At 42.7% G+C, this 21,700-nt stretch overlaps 1 protein-coding gene across 1 annotated transcript in view; it reads left to right on the top strand.

The window, feature by feature from the left end:
* The first annotated feature begins 7,082 nt into the window (after positions 1-7,082).
* Positions 7,083-21,700, top strand: part of RSPO2 (R-spondin 2) — a 102,111-nt gene continuing 87,493 nt past the window's right edge. Inside the window, exon 1 of the mRNA XM_073329352.1 lies at positions 7,083-7,236. Coding sequence (XP_073185453.1) covers positions 7,155-7,236 — 82 coding nt within the window. The 5' untranslated portion in view covers positions 7,083-7,154. The remainder of the gene's footprint in view (positions 7,237-21,700) is intronic.

Consider the following 21,700-nt stretch of genomic DNA (forward strand, 5'->3'; position numbering starts at 1 on the left):
CCAGTTCCCTCAGCCTCTCCTCATAAATCATGTGTTCCAGACCCCTAATCATTTTTGTTGCCCTCTGCTGGACTCTTTCCAGTTTTTCCACATCCTTCTTGTAGTGTGGGGCCCAAAACTGGACACAGTACTCCAGATGAGGCCTCACCAATGTCGAATAGAGGGGAACGATCACATCCCTCGATCTGCTGGCAATGCCCCTACTTATGCAGCCCAAAATGCCGTTAGCCTTCTTGGCAACGAGGGCACACTGACTCATATCCAGCTTCTCATCCACTGTAACCCCTAGGTCCTTTTCTGCAGAACTGCTGCCTAGCCATTCGGTCTCTAGTCTGTAGCGGTGCATGGGATTCTTCCATTGTAAGTGCAGGACTCTGCACTTGTCCTTGTTGAACCTCAGAAGATTTCTTTTGGCCCAATCCTCTAATTTTTCTAGGTCCCTTTGTATCCTGTCCCTACCCTCCAGCGTATCTACCTCTCCTCCCAGTTTAGTGTCATCTGTGAACTTGCTGAGGGTGCAACCCCCACCATCCTCCAGATCATTAATGAAGATATTGAACAAAACCGGCCCCAGGACCGACCCTTGGGGCACTCCACTTGATACCGGCTGCCAACTAGACATGGAGCCATTGATCACTACCCATTGAGCCCAACGATCTAGCCAGCTTTCTATCCACCTTATAGTCCATTCATCCAGCCCATACTATTTTAACTTGCTGGCAAGAATACTGTGGGAGTCTGTATCTAAAGCTTTGCTAAAGTCAAGGAATAGCACATCCACTGCTTTCCCCTCATCCACAGAACCAATTCTCATCATAGAAGGCAATTAGATTAGTCAGGCATGACTTCCCCTTGGTGAATCCATGCGGACTGTTCCTGATCACTTTCCTCTCTTCTAAGTGCTTCAGAATTGATTCCTTGATGACCTGCTCCATGATTTTTCCAGGAACTGAGGTGAGGCTGACTGGCCTGTAGTTCCGCAGATCCTCCTCCTTCCCTTTTTTAAAGATGGGCACTACAGTCACCTTTTTCCAGTCATCCAGGACCTCCCCCGATCGCCATGAGTTTTCAGAGATAATGGCTAATGGCTCTGCAATCACATCTTCCAACTCCTTTAGCACCCTTGGATGCAGTGCATCCAGCCCCATGAACTTGTGCTCGTCCAGCTTTTGTAAATAGTCCTGAACCACTTCTTTCTCCACACAGGGCTGGTAACCTCCTCCCCATGCTGTGCTGCCCAGTGCAGTAGTCTGGAAGCTGACCTTGTTCGTGAAGACAGAGGCAAAAAAAGCATTGAGTACATTAGCTTTTTCCACATCCTCTGTCACTAGGTTGCCTCCCTCATTCAGTAAGGGGCCCACACTTTCCTTGATTTCTTCTTCTTGCTAACATACCTGAAGAAACCCTTCTTGTTACTCTTAACATCTCTTGCTAGCTGCAACTCCAGATGTGATTTGGCCTTCCTGATTTCACTCCTGCATGCCTGAGCAATATTTTTGTACTCCTCCCTGGTCATTTGTCCAATCTTCCACTTCTTGTAAGCTTCTTTCTTGTGTTTAAGATCAGCAAGGATTTCACTGTTAAGCCAATCTGGTCGCCTGCCATATTCACTATTCTTTCTACACATCAGGATGGTTTGTCCCTGTAACCTCAATAAGGATTCTTTAAAATACAGCCAGCTCTCCTGGACTCCTTTCCCCTCTCATGTTATTCTCCCAGGGGATCCTGCCCATCAGTTCCCTGAGGGAGTCAGTCTACTTTTCTGAAGTCCAGGGTCCGTATTCTGCTGCTCTTCCTTGTGTCACGATCCTGAACTCAACCATCTCATGGTCACTGCCTCTCAGGTTCCCATCCACTTTTGCTTCCCCTACTAATTCTTCCTGATTTGTGAGCAGCAAGTCTGCCCCTAGTTGGGTCCTCCAGCACTCGCACCAGGAAATTGTCCCCTACATTTTCCAAAAACTTCCCGGATTGTCTGTGCACCACTGTATTGCTGTCCCAGCAGATATCAGGGTGATTGAAGTCTCCAATGAAAACCAGGGCCTGTGATCTAGTAACTTCCGTTAGTTGCTGGAAGAAAGCCTCATCCACCTCATCCCCCTGGTCCAGTGGTCTATAGCAGACTCCCACCACGACATCACCCTTGTTGCTCACACTTCCTAACTTAATCCAGAGACTCTCAGGTTTTTCTGCAGTTTCATACCGGAGCTCTGAGTAGTCACACTGCTCTCTTACATACAGTGCAACTCCCCCACCTTTTCTGCCCTGCCTGTCCTTCCTGAACAGTTTATTTCCATCCATGACAGTACTCCAGTCATGTGAGTTATCCCACCAAGTCTCTGTTATTCCAATCACATCATAATTCCTTGACTGTGCCAGGACTTCCAGTTCTCCCTGCCTTTTTCCCAGGCTTCTTGCATTTGTGTATAGGCACTTGAGATAACTTGTTGATCGTCCCTCTTTCACGCCCTCTCCTCTTGCACTCTCCTGCTTGTGCTTCCTCCTGGTATCCCACATCCCCACTTACCTCAAGGGCTTTGGTCTCCTTCCCCAGTGAACCTAGTTTAAAGCCCTCCTCACTAGGTTAGCCAGCCTGCTTCCAAAGATGTTCTTCCCTCTCTTCGTTAGGTGGAGCCCGTCTCTGCCTAGCAATCCTCCTTCTTGAAACATCATCCCATGGTCAAAGAATACAAAGCCTTCTCTCCAACACCAGCTGCATAGCTATTCGTTGACTTCCATGATTTGATGGTCTCTACCCAGGGCTTTTCCTTCCACGGGGAGGATGGATGAGAACACCACTTGCGCCTCAAACTCCTTTATCATTCTTCCCAGAGCCGTGTACTCTGCAGTGATCCGCTCAAGGTCATTCTTGGCAGTATCATTGGTGCCCACATGGAGAAATAGGAAGGGGTAGCAATCAGAGGGCTTGATGAGTTTCGGCAGTCTCTCCGTCACATTGTGAATCGTAGCTGCTGGCAAGCAGCAGACTTCTCAGTTTTCCCGGTCAGGGCGGCAGATAGATGACTCAGTTCCCCAAGAAGAGAGTCCCCGACCACCACCACCCGCCTCCTTCTCTTGGGAGCAGTGGTCATGGAACTCCCTTCCCTAAGACAGTGCATCTCATGCCTTCCAATCGGCAGTCTCCTTCTGCTCCCTTCCCTCAGATGTATCATCTAGTCCACTCTCCGCAGTAGTACCTGTGGAGAGAACATGAAAACGAACATCTCCCATCTGAGGATCTTAATGCAGTTTACAAATGCTAATGAACTCAGCCTTTCAACAATCTTGTGAGATAAGAAATATGAGCACAGAGAGTTGACTTGCCCTGCCCAGGGTCACTCATGACTGAAAGCCATGAGACCTGGCTCTGATCCTTTCTCTCCTGTCTCCTACCCACCAGATCACCTTAAAGAACCAAATGCTCTGCTAGTTGCCTTCTTGCAACTGTGTACAACATATGAGTGGAGTGCTGTGGTTCTGTCTGGTGCTATTTGGAAGTATGTGCGGGAGGGCAGAAGACAGCGAGGGGAGAATGTGGTGTGCAGATGTGGGAGAGTGAGAGTAAAGCTTATCAGCTACTGGTTCCAGGGCTGTAAGGGTTTTTTCATCTGTTGGTAAAGTCCACCATTGAACAATTTCTATTAATCCTTCTCATAGGATAAAAGTACCTAAGCACATTATGGGCTGGGTGTGGGTATTTTTCATTTTAAAAATTATGGCAATTTAATGTAACCCTCATGCTCCTGGCAAGTTGCCATCGTAGTCTGCTGTGCTGAAAAACGTTTGACACCCCAAAAATCTTTTCCTTCTTTCGCATAATGTTTCTCTTTGCTTTCAGTAAGCCAGGTTTGAACTGGCAAATTTCAGTTAAAGCCTGTGGCCAATTTAATATTTAAAATAGACTTTTCAAGACATTCTCATTTCAGAAGCCTCTAAAGCCATCCTTCCTCTGCTAACCTGCTGTGTTGAATCAGTGCCTGGGAAATAATTTGACAGAGGGTGGTGTTTTTTGTGCAGCTGGAAAGAGGTAGTGATGAAAGCTGGCATGGAGGTAGGAATAGTGCAATAAAGGCATTTCAGAATCATTCTCCTAAGTTGTGTAAGGAGTAGAGATTGAGAACAAGAGGAAGTAGACGTCCATTTGGTCATATGATGCCTTCTTTTGGCATTTAGGCAGGAACTGAGTTGCTAGATTTATTGCACCATCATTTTTATTGTAGAAAAAAGAACATAAATCTGATAAAGACACAGCGGTTGGTAGTGACCTAGAATTGTTACTCTTGAAAGTTGTTTCCTGGCCCATGTGGAGATAAATTGGTTTCAGCCCACTCTGAATAGTAATTAGGAAGGCCAAAAAAGAATTTGAAGAACGGTGAGCCAAAGACTCAAAAAGTAACAGCAAAATGTTTTTAAGTACATCAGAAGCAGGAAGCCTGCTAAATAATCAGTGGGGGCAGTGGACGATGGAGATGGTAAAGGAGCACTTAAGAGGGATAAGGCCATTGTGGAGAAACTAAATGAATTCTTTGCATTGGCCTGTGAGGGATGATTCCCCAACTTGAGCCATTCTTTTTTAGGAGGACAAATCTGAGAAACTGCCCCAGATTGAGATTTCATTAGAGGAGGTTTTGGAGCAATTTGATAAATTAAACAGTAATAAGTCACCAGGGCCAGATGGTATTGATCCAAGAGTTATGAAGGAACTCAAATAGGAAATTGCAGAACTACTGACTGTGGTACATAATCTACCACGTAAATCAGCTTCTGTACCAGATGACTAATGAGCTACTAATTTAAAAAAAACACAACACTTCAGAGGCAATCCTGGCAATTACAGGCTGGTAAGCCTAACGTTAGTACCAGGCAAACTGGTCGAAACTATAGTAAAGAATGGAATCATCAGACACATAGATGAACATGATTTGTTGGGTAAGAGTTAACATGGTTTTTGTAAAGGGAAACCATGCCTCACCAATCTACTGGAATTCTTTGAGGGGGTCAACAAGCATGTGGACAAGGGGGATTGAGTGGATATAGTGTACTTAGATTTTCAGAAAGCCTTTGACAAGGTCCATCACCAAAGGCTCTTAAGCAAAGAAAGCTGTCATGGGATAAGAGGGAAGGTCCTCTCATGGGTCAGTAACTGACTAAAAGACAGGAAACAAAGGAAAGGAATAAATTATCAGTTTTCAGAATGAAGAGAGGTAAATAGTGGTGTCTTCCAGGGACCAGTCCTATTCAATGTATTCATAACTGATCTGGAGAAAGGGGTAAACAGTGAGGTGGAAAAATTTGTAGATGATACAAACCTACAAGATAATTAAACCCAAAGCAGACTGCAGTGAGTTACAAAGGCCCTCACAAAACAGGGTGACTGGCAACAAAATGGGAGATGAAATTCAATGTTAATAAATGCAAAGTAATGCTCATAGAAAAACATAATCCCAACTGTACATATGAAATTATGGGGGTCTAAATGAGCTGTTACCACTCAAGAAAGAGATCTGGGAGTCATGGTGAATAGTTCTCTGAAAATACCCACTCAATGTGCAGCGGCAGTCAAAAAAGTAAACAATGTTGAGAATCATTAGGAAAGGGATAGATAATATGACACATAATATATGGCCTCTATATAAACGCAAACTATGCTCACATCTTGAATACTGCATGCAGATTTGATTGCCCCATCTCAAAACAGATATACTGGAATTGGAAAAGGTACAGAAAAGGGCAACAAAAATTATTAGGGCTATGAAATGGCTGCCATATGGAGGAGAGATTAAGACGACTGGGACTGTTCAGCTTGGAAAAGAGATAACTAAGGGGAGGATATAATAGAGGTCTATAAAATCATGACTGATGTGGATAAAGTAAATAAGGAAGTGTTATTTACTCCTTCGCATAACAGAAAAACTAGGGGTCACCAAATGAAATAAATAGGCAGCAGGTTTAAAACAAAAGGAAGTACAACTTCACACAATGCAGTCAATCTGTGGAACTCTCTGCCAGAGGATGTTGTGAAGGCCAAGACAGTAACGGGGTTCAAAAAAGAACTAGATAAGTTCATGGAGGATAGGTCCATCAATGCCTATTAACCAGGGTGGGCAGGGATGGTGTCCCCTGGCCTCTGTTTGCCAGAAGCTGGGAATGGGTGACAGGGGATGGATCACTTGACGATTACCTGTTCTGTTCATTCCCTCTGAAGCACCTGGCATTGGCTACTGTTGGAAGAGAGGCTATTGGGTTAGACTGACCTTTGGTCTGACCCAGTATGGCTGTTATGTTCTTAGATATTCATGACTCAAAACTCCATCACAACTGGTCATGAATGCAACTATTGTTGAAATTTTCATCAGAGACACCAAGAAGTGACTACACAGAGACTGCGCTACCTTTGTACCCCAAGAGTTGGTCTCTTCAAGCAAGGCAGATGTGTGGGGAAGTTTGCACTGCCCTTATCTGTACTGTACCTGTTGTCTAGATGGAGGATTTCAGTGCCCTCAATATGGACCTTTTCACGAGTCATATAAATGCACGTCAGAACACTGGCATCAGTGTCTTTTTTAAAAAGACACTGCATTGCATTGGCATTATAGAGGAAATGGCACTTGCAGAAGTCCAGCAGGATGAACTCTGTGTGTCTGTTTCAGGATACCAGTCTCTGCTGTGCACTGCTGCTCTCATGGGCTTGCATGCTCAGGTTGAAGCTAGATTGTGGTCCATTGATTTTACTTGTGCTACTGTGACTAATCTGATTTCTCTTGGGCTCTAGTTGCATGTAAAATCATGCATTTAATTAATCTGGTGTGTAAGTTTATCAAATAGCATCACACACTAATGTAAAAAAAAAAAAAAAGATTGCATTTCTAGTAAGTATAAGTTAGACAGATACTTCCTTTTCCACTGCAGATGTGTTAAAATCTGCACACCCTATTGTAGGTTTTTTCCTTCCCAAACTATTTGTATTGATGCAGTAGATAAACAACATTTTTGTGTTCCAGGAAAACCATTTCCAAAACTATTAAAATTTATTGTTTTATTTTGCAGCTAGCTATGGACCAAATCCAATTTGCAAAGGATGTTTGTCTTGCTCAAAGGATAATGGGTGCATCAGATGCCAGCATAAATTGTTTTTCTTTCTTCGACGAGAAGGAATGAGGCAATATGGAGAATGCTTGCATTCCTGCCCATCAGGGTACTATGGACTCAGAGCACCAGATATGAACAGATGTTCAAGTAAGTTTTTGTTCTATCTTTATGACTGTTTTATTGATAGACAATAGTTCATTCATGGGTGACCCCATTTTTATGATGTATTGCAAAATATAACAATGATATTTTCACAGATGTCTCAAGATCATCATAAACATTCTTTCCTAAAGGAATCCTCAGTTAACTCATTCCAGGATGTACACCATTCAGCACAATCAGTGCACTGTTGCCCAGAGAATTATTACCTTTTTGTTCCCTTAGTTGGGGGATGCACAGAGAATGAGGTAATGTGGATCTAAACATTTCTCATTTTAATGAGCAACTTCTTAATACATTAAATTAAAAAGGACTAAGAATTAATTTAGTAATGTCTCATGTACTTTCTAGCCTAGGATATGTACACGTATACTGGTGGACAAAACAGATATCATAGACTCGAAGGGACCTTGAGAGGTCATGTCATCCAGAGCTCTGAGCTGAGGCAAGACCAAGTGTACCTAGATCATCCTTGACAGGTGTTTGTCTAACCTATTCTTAAACCTCCAATGATGGGGACTCCTCAACCTCCTTTGGAGTCCTGTCATAAGCCTAACTCTTATAGTTAGTTTTTTCCTAATATCTAACATAAGTCTCCCTTGCTGCAGATTAAGCTGATTACTTTTTATCCTACCTTCACTGGACATAAAGAACAATTGATCCCCATCCTTTTTCTAACAGCCCTTAAAATATTTGAATACAGTTATCAGGTCCTCCCACAGTCTTCCTTTCTCTAGACTTAACATGTCCAATTTTTTACAGTTACTTTCCTCAGAAGTCAGTTTTTTTAAAACCTTTCCTCATTTTTGTTGTTTTCCTCTGGACTCTCTCCAGTTTGTTCATATCTTTCTTAAAATGTGGCATATAGAACTGGTCACAGTACTCCAGCAGAGGCGCTATCAGTGCCAAGCAGAGCAGGACAATTAACTCTGACATCTTACATACAACACTGCTTTTAATACATCCTAGAATGATATTAGGCTTTTTGCAGCTGGATCATGTTGTTGACTCATATTCTGTTTGTGGTCCACTATAAAACCCAGATCCTTTTCAGCATTGCTACTGCCTACCCAGTTATCCCCCCATTATGTATTTGTGCATTTAGTTTTTTCTTCCTAAGTGTAGTACTTTGCACTTGTCTTTACTGAAGTTTTCATCTTGTTGATTTCAGACCAATTCTCTCATTTGCCAAGGTCATTTTGAATTTTAATTCTGTCCCACAAATTGCTAGCAACCCCTCCCAGCTTGGTTTTATCGGCAAATTTTATAAGCATACTCTCTACTCCATTATCCAAGTCAAGGAATGAAAATATTGTACTGGGCCCAGGACTGACCTGAACAGTACCCTATTAGATACTCCCCCAGACTGATAGAAAACCACTGACAACTACTTTGAGTATAGTCTTTCAATCAGTTGTACATTCATCTTATAGTAATTTCATCTCATTCACATTTCCCAAGTTTGCTTATGAGACTGTTGATGTGGGACTGTGCCAAAAACTGTACTAAAAATCAAGATATATCACATCTTCAGCCTCCCCCCCATCCACTAGACCAGTAACCTTGTCAAGGAAGAAAATCAGGTTGGTTTGGTATGACTTGTTCTTGACAAATCCACGTTAGCTATTACTTAAACCCTATTATCCTTTAGGTGCTTACAAATGTTTTGTTTAATAATTTGTTCCACTATCTTTCCAGATCTCAAAGTTAGGATAACTGGTCTATATTTCCCCGAGTACTCTCACCCACCTCTTTTTAAAGATAGAATGTCCTTTTTCTCCTCCCTGCTATTTGTTCCCACACAAACTTCAGGTGACCGAACCCTCACTCCAGACTTGTCACAACATGTGAGTGTTGCTACATTAATAAAACAGACGTACCATTTTTTTTTTAATAAAAAGGCTTTAACATTTGGTTACTGTTTTGTTTGAGATTTTGCAGCCCACTGATATGCAACAAGATTCAGATTTGCATGTTCGGGCTTGGAAACACCAGTGTATTTTAAATAGATGGGTACAAATAATTCCACCACTATCTGCTAGTTATGGGTATTCATGTAGATTCTCCATATGCTTATGCCAGGCTGTTATACAATCAAGATCTGTCAATGTGTACATTGTTCCCACTACTGCCTTGTGTTTTTGATTCTGTCAGATTTCAGTCTAACCAGAATTAGGTCACCAAACCACTAAGAAAAACCTTTTGTGCTTCTTGAAATGGGATTGTCACTAAGTATGTGGCACTCGTCCCTTAGAACTGAACTAATGATGCAGCGGTATGGTGTTGAGGTCCACCATGCTCGTAGAAGGTGGGTGCTATCTTTGAGATGAGACATAAACCCAAGGTCCACATGAGGTCATTCTGTGGCACTTTTCACAAGAATAGAAGCATTAACTTTGGCCAGATTCCAACTCATGTTATGAATTCTGCCTGTTTTCCTAAATTCCCTGTGCAGTTTCAGTTTGATATGTTATTTTTCACTTTCTGCTCCCAACTGTTATGTAATGTTGCTGAGCGAGGCTTAATATTTACCATGTGACTAATGGAGGATTAAATGATCCCAGTGTATATCTTCCATATCCCTTTTGTAAAGTGTATTGGGATTTTGGCCTTCATTTGCATAGTTTAATTGTGAACTCAGCAACCTGTCCGCTTTAAACCTTTTTTTATTTAAACTGGGCACTAAAAATTTGTCCATGTTGTTCAAAAACTATTTCCAATGTTGTTATGGGAAATATGTTTCAACATAACTGTGAGGCATGTAAGTTTGTTTCCTAGCAGTAATGTAATAGCAAGGACTTTGAGTTAGGTAAGGGTTAATATGTCTGTCATTCAATACCTTCTTCAAGGAAAAAAAAATCTTTGTGCATAGAGTTTGGCTTGAGAAATCAATTTAATTTCCTTTCACTACGTGATGTACGCAAGGTAATTTTTGGTGGTGGCAATGTTCTTAATACTGAATTATGGGGCAGATTCTTCAAAAGCACAAATGTAAATTGAGTGTCTGACTTCCCTTGATATTCATTGAGAGTTGGGCACCCACAGTGCTGTTGGAACAATTTTTATAGTGGGAGTGCTGAGCGCCATGGAACAAAACTGTAAACCCTGTATATGATGGAAACCACTTCAAGCCAGTGGGTGCTACCGCACCCACAGCATCCCTAGTTCCAGCACCCCAGGGCACCCAACTTCCCTTTTGTGCCTTTGAAAAATCTTCCCCTTGAGATTAATGATGGAACTATATTTGAAGACCAATTCTGGTTCCTCTCAAGTGATTTCTATGCAAAGATTATGTTAAAGAAAATTATCACCAGCTGTCATAAATATAAAGGGAAGGGTAACAACCTTCCTGTATACAGTACTATAAAATCCCTCCTGGCCAGAGGCACAATATCCTTTTACCTGTAAATGGTTAAGAAGCTCAGGTAACCTGGCTGTCATCTGACCAAAAGGACCAATAAGGGGACAAGATACTTTCAAATGGGGGGGGGGGGAGGACTTTTGTCTGTCTGTTCTATGTGCTTGCCGGAGAGAGATCAAGAAAGCAAGCAATCCAACTCCATTAGAATTGGTAAGTACTAGCAAGGAAATGCATTAGTTTTACTTCTGTTTTGGCTTGTGATTTTCTCTGTGCTGAGAGGGAGGTGTATTCCTGGTTTTCTTTTTGTAACTTTAAAGTTTTTGCCCAGAGGGAAATCCTCTGTGTTTTAAATCTGATTGCCCTGCGAGATTAGCTTCCCTTCTAATTTTACAGAGGTGCTTCTTTTACCTTTTTTCTTTCAAATAAAGTTCTGTTTCTTTTAAGAGCCTGACTGATTTCTCTATGGTCCTTAGACCCAGGGGTTTGGGTCTGTGATCACTTTGTAACCAATTGGGATATTATTCTCAAGCCTCCCCAGGAAAGGGGGTGTAAGGGCTTGGGGGAATGAGAACTCCAAATGGTCCTTTCCCTGATGCTTTGTTAAATCACTTGGTGGTGGCAGCGTACCCTCCAAGGGCAAAGAGTTTGTGCCTTGGGGAAGTTTTACCCTAAGCTGGTAGAAATAAGCTTAGGGGGTCTTTCATGCGGGTCCCCACATCTGTACCCTAGAGTTCAGAATGGGGAGGGAGCCCTGGCACCAGCTGATTTATATTTATGCCCCAGCTTTGTCTTTGTCTTTGTTTGGTGATCCCCTGTGACATACATAGAGACACAGCTAGCAATTGTATTCTTTAGAGGTATTCAAAGAAAGATAAATATAAGAAGAAGAATTTTATACTCTTTTTTCTTCATGTAGGATGTACTTTCTGAGTCTATCACCTTTTGATTTTATGGCTCAGTATTTTCTCAGTTAAAATATCAAAAATGCTGGCTAGGTTAAAATCCCTTGTGGGAGTTTCAGGGATTGACTTATATTAGTTAAAATTATTTCTGTCCTATTAATGTCTTTAGAGGCACAAAACCAGTTTAATATATTATTGGAACATTTGCCCATTTGTGCTAGAGGAGCAATAGAGCATATTTTTATAGAAAATGTTGACATGGTTTTAAAAGCATCAGTAATGCCAAACATAACACTCTAAATACTACAGCCAAATGTAACAGCTCCAAAATTATGGAAATTGTGAATTTCAAGACTAATTTTCTTTGCTAGATGCAACTGATTTATGCATTTTGAACTTGGAAGGCTATTTTAAAAAGTTTTTCTGGTCATGGTGAGTCATGTAATTCAAGGATGGTTTGTGTACAGAAATGGACACAGTTTCTGGTGGGGGAGGAAGACCACTAATCTCACTTTAAATTAACATGAATTCTTTCTTGAATATTTGAGGTATGAATGAACAATATATTGAGGACATAAAGCTGAATGGTTCTGTGTAATCTTTGCTGTAGAAAAGGAAATACCCAGGAGAGGAACAATGTTTTGTTTTCCCCCTAACCTCTGAATAGAAGAATCTCAGAAGGAAATAAGCTCCCAGGAAAGTCTACTATTTCTACTGGGGAATAAAATGAAGCCCATCACCTCAGTGTATTGGTTCTACTTTAGCTGACTAAGACAAGCCCCTCTTGAATCTTTTAGTTTAATCTGTGCCTAAACTGACCTTTGCCATTCCGCTTTTGGAATTTACAAGAGAGTGGTGACTCACTATTCTTTTCACCTTTGACTAGGTATTCAGACATTACATAACTCTTCTTTCCATCTCATACGTCAGGTCCCTTCTCACCAAGTTGCCAAATCGCAACATCCCCAAAGTCATCATTGTCAGAGCGTAGGACTACTGCACCTGTATTTCATCTCCATGGTTCACCAAAGACACACTGTAGGCTCCCAGTTCCTTAGCGATCACCTCTCTTGGTTGGAAACCTGCATCTCTCTCTCCCTCCTGATGGGTTTTTCCCCTGGTGAACAGATCCTGGCCTACATGGTAATATCCCCAGCAAGCCAGACTGCCTGAACAGGCCACCATCTGCACTTCATTTTCTCTTTGAAGGCTAAGAACAGCTTAATTGCCAGCAGTTATAAGTTACCACGCAGCTCTTTATAAGCAGGCACATTTAATCTTAAGGTGAAAGCATTACCAAGAAAACATTTTATATATGGATTTATAGTTCCTATATACATGATAGAAGCTTACCAGAGGTCCTCCATCAGTCTTATGGGCCTCAGTAGGCCAAAGGTCTTTCAGCCTCTACCAGGAAACATTTCCCCCCTTGAACAGAAGGTCCTGTCCATTTGCCAGATCAGGAAGAAGGCCCTGAATCAGTTTAAAGTCAGGCTATTTACCCAAAAGTCCTTTCTTAGTCTGTTGGTCGTCTCTGGAGAATCCTGTTTGAACTGGTATGTGCACACCTCTCTAGGTGATGGTACTTCTCTGGAGCGGTTATAACCCGAGTGAATTTTTTGAATCACTCCCCCCACCTACACACACACTCTGTTCTTAGTTCCTGGAGGACCTGAGCTCACTCTCCCTGTATAGGGTCTACTCACCCCTTGTGGCTGCATCTGGAGATTAGCTCTGCCCTGTCTGACACTCCCTTCCTTACTTCACTCACGCAGCAGCCCCTCTTGCTCTCTAGGTGTAGCAGTACTTCCTCTTCATGGCCTGGCCCTCCAGCAAAGTCACTATACAGTTTTCTTCTTCTAGGGTAACAAAGTCTCCCCAGACCAGCTGTCTGGGTGCCATTCCAGACAGTCTTCCAAGTCAAGACTGTACCACTTTCTCAGTGACTGATAGGGGAAGCCAGATCCAACCTCTGCTCTGGGTTCCAGCCCAGGGACCGTACAATCTGCAGCCAAGGTCTGCACTGTCTGAATCCCTTCTTACCAGGGCTTCTTCCTACTTTGCCTTCTGCAGGCTTTCTTCTCCACCCCCACCAGGGGTAAACCCTTTCCTAAGGATCTGAATCACAGGGCTTCATCCCCCTGGGTTTCCTCCTCTCCTCACTAGGCCCAGAGATTTCAACCCTGCAGCCCCCTTCTGTTCTCACCTTCTGGCTTTACACAAGCCCTGCCTACTCCTACCCAGATAGGCTCCATCTTCAATTAGTGCTTGTCAGTCAAGTCTACCTCTTCCCCAGATGCAGCCCACTAGGTTAATTACCCCTTCTGAGACACTTTAACCCATTCGGGGTGGTGTGTGGTGAACACCCCATCATACCGCCACCCTCCCCTCCTCCCCACCACATTGAATTACGTACAATCCCTAGACCACAATGATAGATACATTTAATACAGTAAGATTTCCCAAAGATATTGCAGGAAATGTCATAATCATCACGAGTCCCATCTGCCTTAAACAAAAATAATGTTTAGCACAGAGTAGACGTTAATGAGCAATTACAAAATAAACAAGTGTTTAATAAATATATCTAGTTAATTTACTATATTAAGAAATGCCTCCCAGTACAAGCTTGTGTTACAAAATATCTAAACTTTACTTCAAATAAACAGCTAAGTTTCTTGGCTAATGCTCATATAGGATAACCTATGGAATGCTATACTAAATTCTCCTGAAATCTATATAGCAACTACAACTCATAGCAAGACATCAGCAGATACAGTGACCAGTTGGAGGAAACAGTCAACTTGAAATCAAATCAATTTTTTTTAAGTTTGTAAAAAGTAGTTTTAGGTACTTCTGTTATTGTTTCCTTTAATTAAAAAAATGGCTTTAATTTAAAAACTGAAAAGAGGCTAGTCTAGTATGTGGTCTAAAAAAGTATTTGGGATTTTGAAAATAAAATTTAACTGCCAGGAATCTGAGGTTTAGATAAAATCTACTTTGCAGGCGCCTTATTTCCCCCCCCCCCCCCAACAAAAGCATGATAAGCATTTCAACACATCCTTCTTATTTTGTAACTTATTGGCCTAACTCTGTATCATTTCAGGAGGGCTGCCATAGATCTGTCTGGAAGCTAAAAATCCTGGCAATGATTTTAATTAAGATTCCTGAATCTGGAGTCAATTTAGATTTAAGAAGACAATTGTATATTTGTAAAATACTAATTTATGTCTGAAAAGATACTTCTTGTGGCTTGACAAGTATTTAAAAGATGCCTGTTAATAATGAATCCATGTTTTCACATAATTGAGCTATATTACTAAGTGTTTATTAAAGAATTCTAACAATGGCAAAATTCTCATTCTTCTAAAGCGGCTCCCAGTGAAGCAGTAGGTCCATTTTTAACCCCCAGACACTGATGTATCCACTGGGTTTGCAGACTCTTCAATAAGAGACTGCTGTACAGCCGCTATCTATGGCCCATAGGGTATTTACATTTGTATCTTGAAGAATGAGCTGCAGGTGCCTAGGCCATTTTTACTTAGGAGTTTAGATAGACCCCCGGCTTTTAAATTTTTTTGCCTGAAGTTTTAAGTTAAGCTGGGGGGGGGGAGGGGGAGGCTTCAGCCTCCGACCTCCTTTCTGGTCATCAAACTTTCTAGTTCTCATTTTGCTCCTTGCTCTTCACAGTTTATTTTTCATTCATTTCCCTCTCTCTCCAAAACCAGCCAAAGCTCACAGCATTCCTCCTTTTCTTGTCCTATCTCCCTTCCCAAAGCTACACTACTTAATCCTTCTCCATCCCCCTCATCAGCTTCTCCTTCATTCCCAATTTCTTGTCAGTCTAGGCTAGTCTACATTACAAGCACAACATCGGTACAACTGCGCCGATGCAGCTGCGCTGCTGTAGCATGTCTGGTAAAGACACTCTATGCTGATGGGAGAGAGCTGTCCCATCGGCATAATTACTCCACCCCCACAAAAGGCAGAAGCTATGTAGGCGGGAGAGCATCTCCTGCTGACATAGCGCCAATGTGGACAGTGCTTAGGTCGCTGTATCTTGCATCACTCGGGGGAGGGGGTCTTTTTCACACCCCTGAGTGACACAAATTTTATTGACATAAGCTGTAGTGTAGACCTGCCCCTTGTCTCCCACTTGCTATTCTTGCCTCTCTCCCTCCTTCTGCTGCATATACAGTAGATTTCTCCCCACTCTCTTTCCTCCTTGCCTTCCATCGAACAGTCCTCAATGTTGTCCCTTCCACACATGCAACTCCCCTCACACATGCACTCTTTCACCTCCCTGTCTCCCTTCTCTCCCCCGCCTCAAATTCTCCCTACTTTTGTCTGTCTCCCACATGCAGCTGTGGGCTAATACCATGTTAGCTATGAATAGCTTTTAATAACATTGGTGGTGATTGGCCAGCAGCTGGTTTTTTTTGCCTTATCACACATTTCTTTAAAGTAACCTTGTTATGAAGGGAGGGTAGGATTGACTATTCAATGACACTATGTACATTTAAAACCAAAACAACACAACAACAGCCGTCCCCCAGAAGCTAGATTTTTCATGAAAAAAGGTAGAGGCAGTATGATTGTTTACAAGTAGCCTTTTTTAGAATTGAAAGAGTATTTTCGGATCTTAAAATTCATTATGCTGTGCTTATTAGAACAGAAACCTACATTTGCAGGCCTTTCTTTCTCTAAACCTAAATGCAAATATAGATTAAAGCATTTGGAATTTAGGTCTCTCAAGTACTCTGTATTATGTAGAGCACTTTGGATTCCGCTGTGAGTTCTAAACATATTCCAGCATGACCTTTGCTTATTCCATGTTTTTTGTAAGCGCAATTCAGCTAATTTTGCATTACCAAACTAGCTGTAAATTGACCATGGAATGATTGTTCTCGCGTCTGGTGACCCTTCCGCCATTCACTGTGGGTATTTCTACACAGAACACTAAGCCCAGGCTCTGGCTCACGTTTAACCCAAACACACCTTCTGTCCACACAGATATTAGTCTGAGTCATGTCCCGAGGGGTTCCTGGCATGAGTCTGCAGACCATGATAGGCAGTGGGTCAGAGCTTGTGTTCCACTGTAACACAAGTCAAAGCCCATGCATTTTGCAGCGTGCACACAGCTAGGGTTGTCAACTTTCTGACTGCAGAAAACCGAACACCCTGGCCCCACCCCTGCCCCTTCTCTGAAGCCCCGCCCCTGATCACTCCATTGCTCCCTCTCCCTCACCCTCACTCACTTTCACTAGGCTGGGGCAGGGGTTTGGGGTGTGGGAGGGGGTGAGGGCTCTGGTGTGGGGCTGGGAATGAGGGGTTTGGGGTACAGGAGGGGGCTCTGGCTTGGGGGTTCAGAGCCCGGGAAGGGGTGTGGGCTCAGAGAGAGAGTGAGGGCATGTGTGTGTGTGGGACTCTGGGCTGGGGTGGGGGTTGAGGTGCAGAAGCAGGCTCCAGTTGGGGGTGCGGGCTCTGCGGGGGTGGGGATGAGGGGTTTGGGGTATGGGAGGGGGCTCAGAGTTGGGGGGCATGAGGCCTCCTGCTGGGGGGTGTGGGATCTGGGGTGGGGCTGGGGATGAGGGTTTTGAGATGGAGGAGGGGGATCTGGGCTGGTACCAGGGGGTGTGGGGTGCAGGCTCTGGGAAGGAGTTTGGGTGAGGGAGGGGGCACAGAGCTGAAGTAGGGGGTTGTGGTGCGGGAGGGGGTGAGGGGTGCGGGCTCCGGGTGGCACTTACCTCAGGTGGCTCCCAGAAGCAGCTAGCATGTCCCGCTGGCTCCTAGGCAGAAGTGTGGCCACCCCCGCCTGCGGGCGCCACCCCCACAGCTCCCGTTGGCTATGGTTCCCGGCCAGTGGGAACTGTGATGCCACCACTTGAGGCAGATGCAGCATGTGGTGCCCCTGTGGACACTCCTGTGCCTAGTAGCCGGACATCCCAGCTGCTTCCAGGAGCTGCACAGAGCCAAGACAGGCAGGGAGTCTGCCTTAGCTCTGCTGCGCCACCGACCAGACTTTTAACAGCCTGGTCAGCAGTGCTGACTGGAGCCGCCAGGGTTCCTTTTTGACCGGGTGTTCCAGTCGAAAACCAGACACCTGGGAACTTTAGATACAGCTCAAGTACAGGCCACCAGACTTTGATCTGGAGAGTCTGCACATAGTATCCCACAATCCTCTGAGCTGTACTTCCCAGCCCTTCAATTCCAAAACTTATCACTTGCTTCCCAGGAACAGGAAGCAATCTCTTGGTTGAAATGCAGCTGCTTGGCATTTAGCCCTTCATTTCCACATGGCCTACTCAAATTGGAAAAATAATCAGCACTAGGAATTAAGTTAGAGAAAATGATCACCAAAACACAGGCTCCATGCACTGGGATCTGGAATTAACTTAAGATCTGAATTTGTAGTTTGAATGTCTCCACTCTTGATTCAGTCTTAAAAAATGACAAACATATCAGTCCCTTAATGCTTGTTGTCTTTTAAAATCAGACTTAGCATTTTACTATTAGAGACAAGAAGACAAAACAGATCAGAAAAATTTATTAATATCACTTTGGTTCCTCTGTTTATTACCCTTGAATGCCACTGTAATTTGAGCATGATTTGCTAGTACAGCCTTTGTTCACCACAATTTTTAATGCCCCATTTATGTAATTGTCTATAAATATTAATTTTATTCCCCTTGGATTTATTTTCTGGCCTTCAAATAAACTGGCACTGAAAATTTAGGTCAGTGTTAATGGGATTATTAAGACTGAACTCTAATATTTTATAACTGGGATCTAAGGATATTTCTCATGGCAGATGATCAATTTGACCTTAAGCAGTCCTATTTGGAACAGAATGAAACTTGTCAGGAAACACTATCACCTTTGAAAAAATTGATGAATTTTGATAGGCAAAGCATTGTGGATAAAATTTTCAAAAACACCGTAGTCCCATTTTCAAAAGTGACTTGGGCACTTGGAGCATAAATCTCATTGAAAGCCAGACGTAGGTTCCTAAATCATGTAGCTGTTTTTGAATTTCTCCCTTGTGACAATACTACAAAGTTAGACCATCTTAAGTTTCTGTATACAGGCTCTTCCCTGATTATGATTTTGTCTTCCCCTCTGCTGCTTCTTCCCTTTTGAAAAAGGAGAAAATTCTGACCTAAGGAGATGAGTTAGAGTCCAATCAGCAGTCTTCTGTTAGTCATTTGACCCTACTGAGTCAGTGGGTATAGCTTCTGGTGGTTGGGTATTAACAGCAATTCCCTTATCATGAGACAGTGCAGTGGATAAAGCTCATGCTTGGTGGGCCTGGGTTCAAGATCTCTAGTAGCCAGCTTGTGTAGAGGGTGTGCTGTGGCTGCATCAAGGATGAGGAATGGTCACCGTGCACTACTCTCTAGTGATCCTTGGCTGCTGATGGCCCTTTTGGGGCTACTATAAATTATGGTGAGGATTGCCCCCCAGCAATCCTAAACTCATGGGAGTGTACTGTGCTGAGTGGCAGTGTGATACAGCTGAGTATCTGGGTATTAGAACTCTTAAAATAGTGCATAAATGTTTTTTCATTATTCTCCCCTTCCCCCCTCAAACTGAATCTGGACTAGGTTACATGGTAAGAGTCTGGTAATCAGAATCAGCCATCTTCATTAGAAAAAAAAAGAAAGAAAGAAAGAAAGAAAGAAAGTGAACTGGAGCCGCTCTAAGTGGAAATCTCAATTAAACCTTAACTATGGAGCTGCTACCAGTGCCTCCATAATAGAATTATAACACTGGGGACTTTGCGGTAATACAATAAAACAAAAACTCAAACCAAACCAACCAACCAAACAAACAAAAACACCACCCTCAAAAAACTCTGAACTGCCAAAAGAGGCAAAGTAAAGGATGGAAATAAGATAGGAGTTTTGAATTATGATCAAGAAACTGAAATGGAATAGAATGATTAATTTAATTTTTAAACATGCTCTTTGCAAATGTTCTGTTAAACCAAACCAGGGAAGGTTTTAAGGGAGTTTCCATAAAATCAGGCAAAGTGAAAATTCATCTAGCAAGAATATAATACTTTTATCAAAGGGTGCTTTTAGCAAGTGATTTTTCATTTAAAACAACAGTACACAAATGAGTCATAAGTTTAAGGCCAGAAGGAACCACCAGATCTAGAAATGAAATCAACTTCAAAACATGTTATTCCCTCCTCATTTTGTAAGTAATAGTTAATGCATTATTTCAAGTGTACATTTGCGTCACTTGGATGTGAGGGAGGGTCACATGATGCTAATTTTTCTTTTCATGCTCTGTTCTGCACCTCATCATTGGACTAAATTATTTGGAAAGACCTTGATGTCCTTTCAAACTGTCTTGTGTATGTGGGCAAGAAGCAAATGTTTTTATGAATATTTAAACATACTGGACATTTGATTCAAGCATTGCAATTAATGACATATTTGCAATGCATGTTAAATATAACAAACGTGCATTGCAATTAACTGTTGCAGGACTGTCATCAGAGCAAGTCACTTTATGGCCTCATCTTGAAAGTGCTCGTTAACCTGGGAGAGGCTCTGCAGGGTCAGGCTCTTAATTTGCAGTCCACGTGCATTGTAGATTAAGTATTAAGGGCATAGTCCTTAACCCAGACAAAATTCCTGCCATTATTAGTTATAATAATAAATATTTCTGTTATCTTCCAACCAAGGATCTCAGTTTATTCTGTGGACATGAAGCAATTTAGGTTGACTTTAACAGGAGTTTTGCCTAAGTAAGGACTGTGGAAATCTATTTCCTGCAGGGAGTAGCTAACTCAGGATCAGGGTTGATGGGTGGAAGCTGATAGCCAGTGAGAACATGTATCACTTCCTAGCCTTCTCCCCATACACAGATGCTAGGCCCCTAGGATATCCATTCAGGCATAAAAGTAGAGAAATGATACAGCAGGGCAGCTGACTATCCCCTTTTTGGCAACTAAATTTTGGGTAAGCACCCAAACCTTTGGGCATTTATCTAAACAGAGGATTTGAATGTCATTTTGAGGCTCCCCTGGGACTAATGCAAACAGCAGACTATGCACATAGAAAGACTGAATGGTCATGGGTTAGGGGATTAGCCTGGGATCCAGAAGACCTATGTTCAATTTCCTGTTCTACCACAGATTCCCTGTGTGACCTTGGGAAAATAACTTAGTCTCTCAGGGTTCCAGCTGTACAATGGAGAGATGCACTTCCTTACTTCACAAGGAGTTTGTGAGGATAAATACATTAAAAGATTTTGAGCGTCTGAGATACTACGGTAATGGGAGCCATGAGGCTATGTCTACACTGCGTTATGGGTGTGATTCCTCTGCCCGTGTACACATACTCACGCTAGCTCTCATTTAGCTAGTTTGAGTATAAGTAGCCGTGCAGCCAGGGTAGCCCGGGAAGTGGCAGTGGATGCACGGCTTAGCTGGGCTAAGTACATACCCCCGGGGTTTCCAGCAGGTTTGTACTTGTTATGGCTCAGCCTTACCTCCGCTACCACCACCAACGCTACCGAAACTACACTGCTATTTATACACACGCCAGCTTTATGAAAGCTAGCATGAGTATGTGCACACAGACAGGGGAACCACACCCCTAGCTCACAGTGTAGACGTAGCCTAACATAGATAGAGCTGTAAAAGGGAGGTAGAGCCTGAAGAGCCATTGCTTCCACATGGCAGCTGTATTATTACATATTGTATGTTGAAGACCCCAGTAAGCTAATTTTGAGCTCTGCATATGTAACCTTTGGATGGGCTAGAGTTCACTTCATTTCCTGTCTCCAGTGCCCTAAATAAACTAACCCAACTCCCACAGAAAGTAGCTGGAGACCCAGAGAACAGTCTCTAAGGATTTTCAGCAAGAATTGCACAGGGTGAACCTCTCCACATTCAAGTCCCAAAAGGAACTAAAGAAATGAATTTAATTAAATAACTTTATAAAATCTTATGGAAAAGAAACAACTAATAATCACACTTTTACAGCATGACATGGCTATTTTATAATCCCCAAACATTACTTTTACAGTTTATATATAAACACAAATAAAGAAAACAAATTAAAATCTGAACAGTTCAGTCCCCACAGAAATACAGTGAGAAGACACTGAGAGTTCCCAAAAGCTTAGGTTTTGTTCACCTAAGTCTCAGTTAGAGTCTTTGATCACCAAATCC

The sequence above is a fragment of the Lepidochelys kempii genome, chromosome 2 (assembly GCF_965140265.1).
Source record: "Lepidochelys kempii isolate rLepKem1 chromosome 2, rLepKem1.hap2, whole genome shotgun sequence".
NCBI classification, from domain to species: Eukaryota; Metazoa; Chordata; order Testudines; family Cheloniidae; genus Lepidochelys; species Lepidochelys kempii.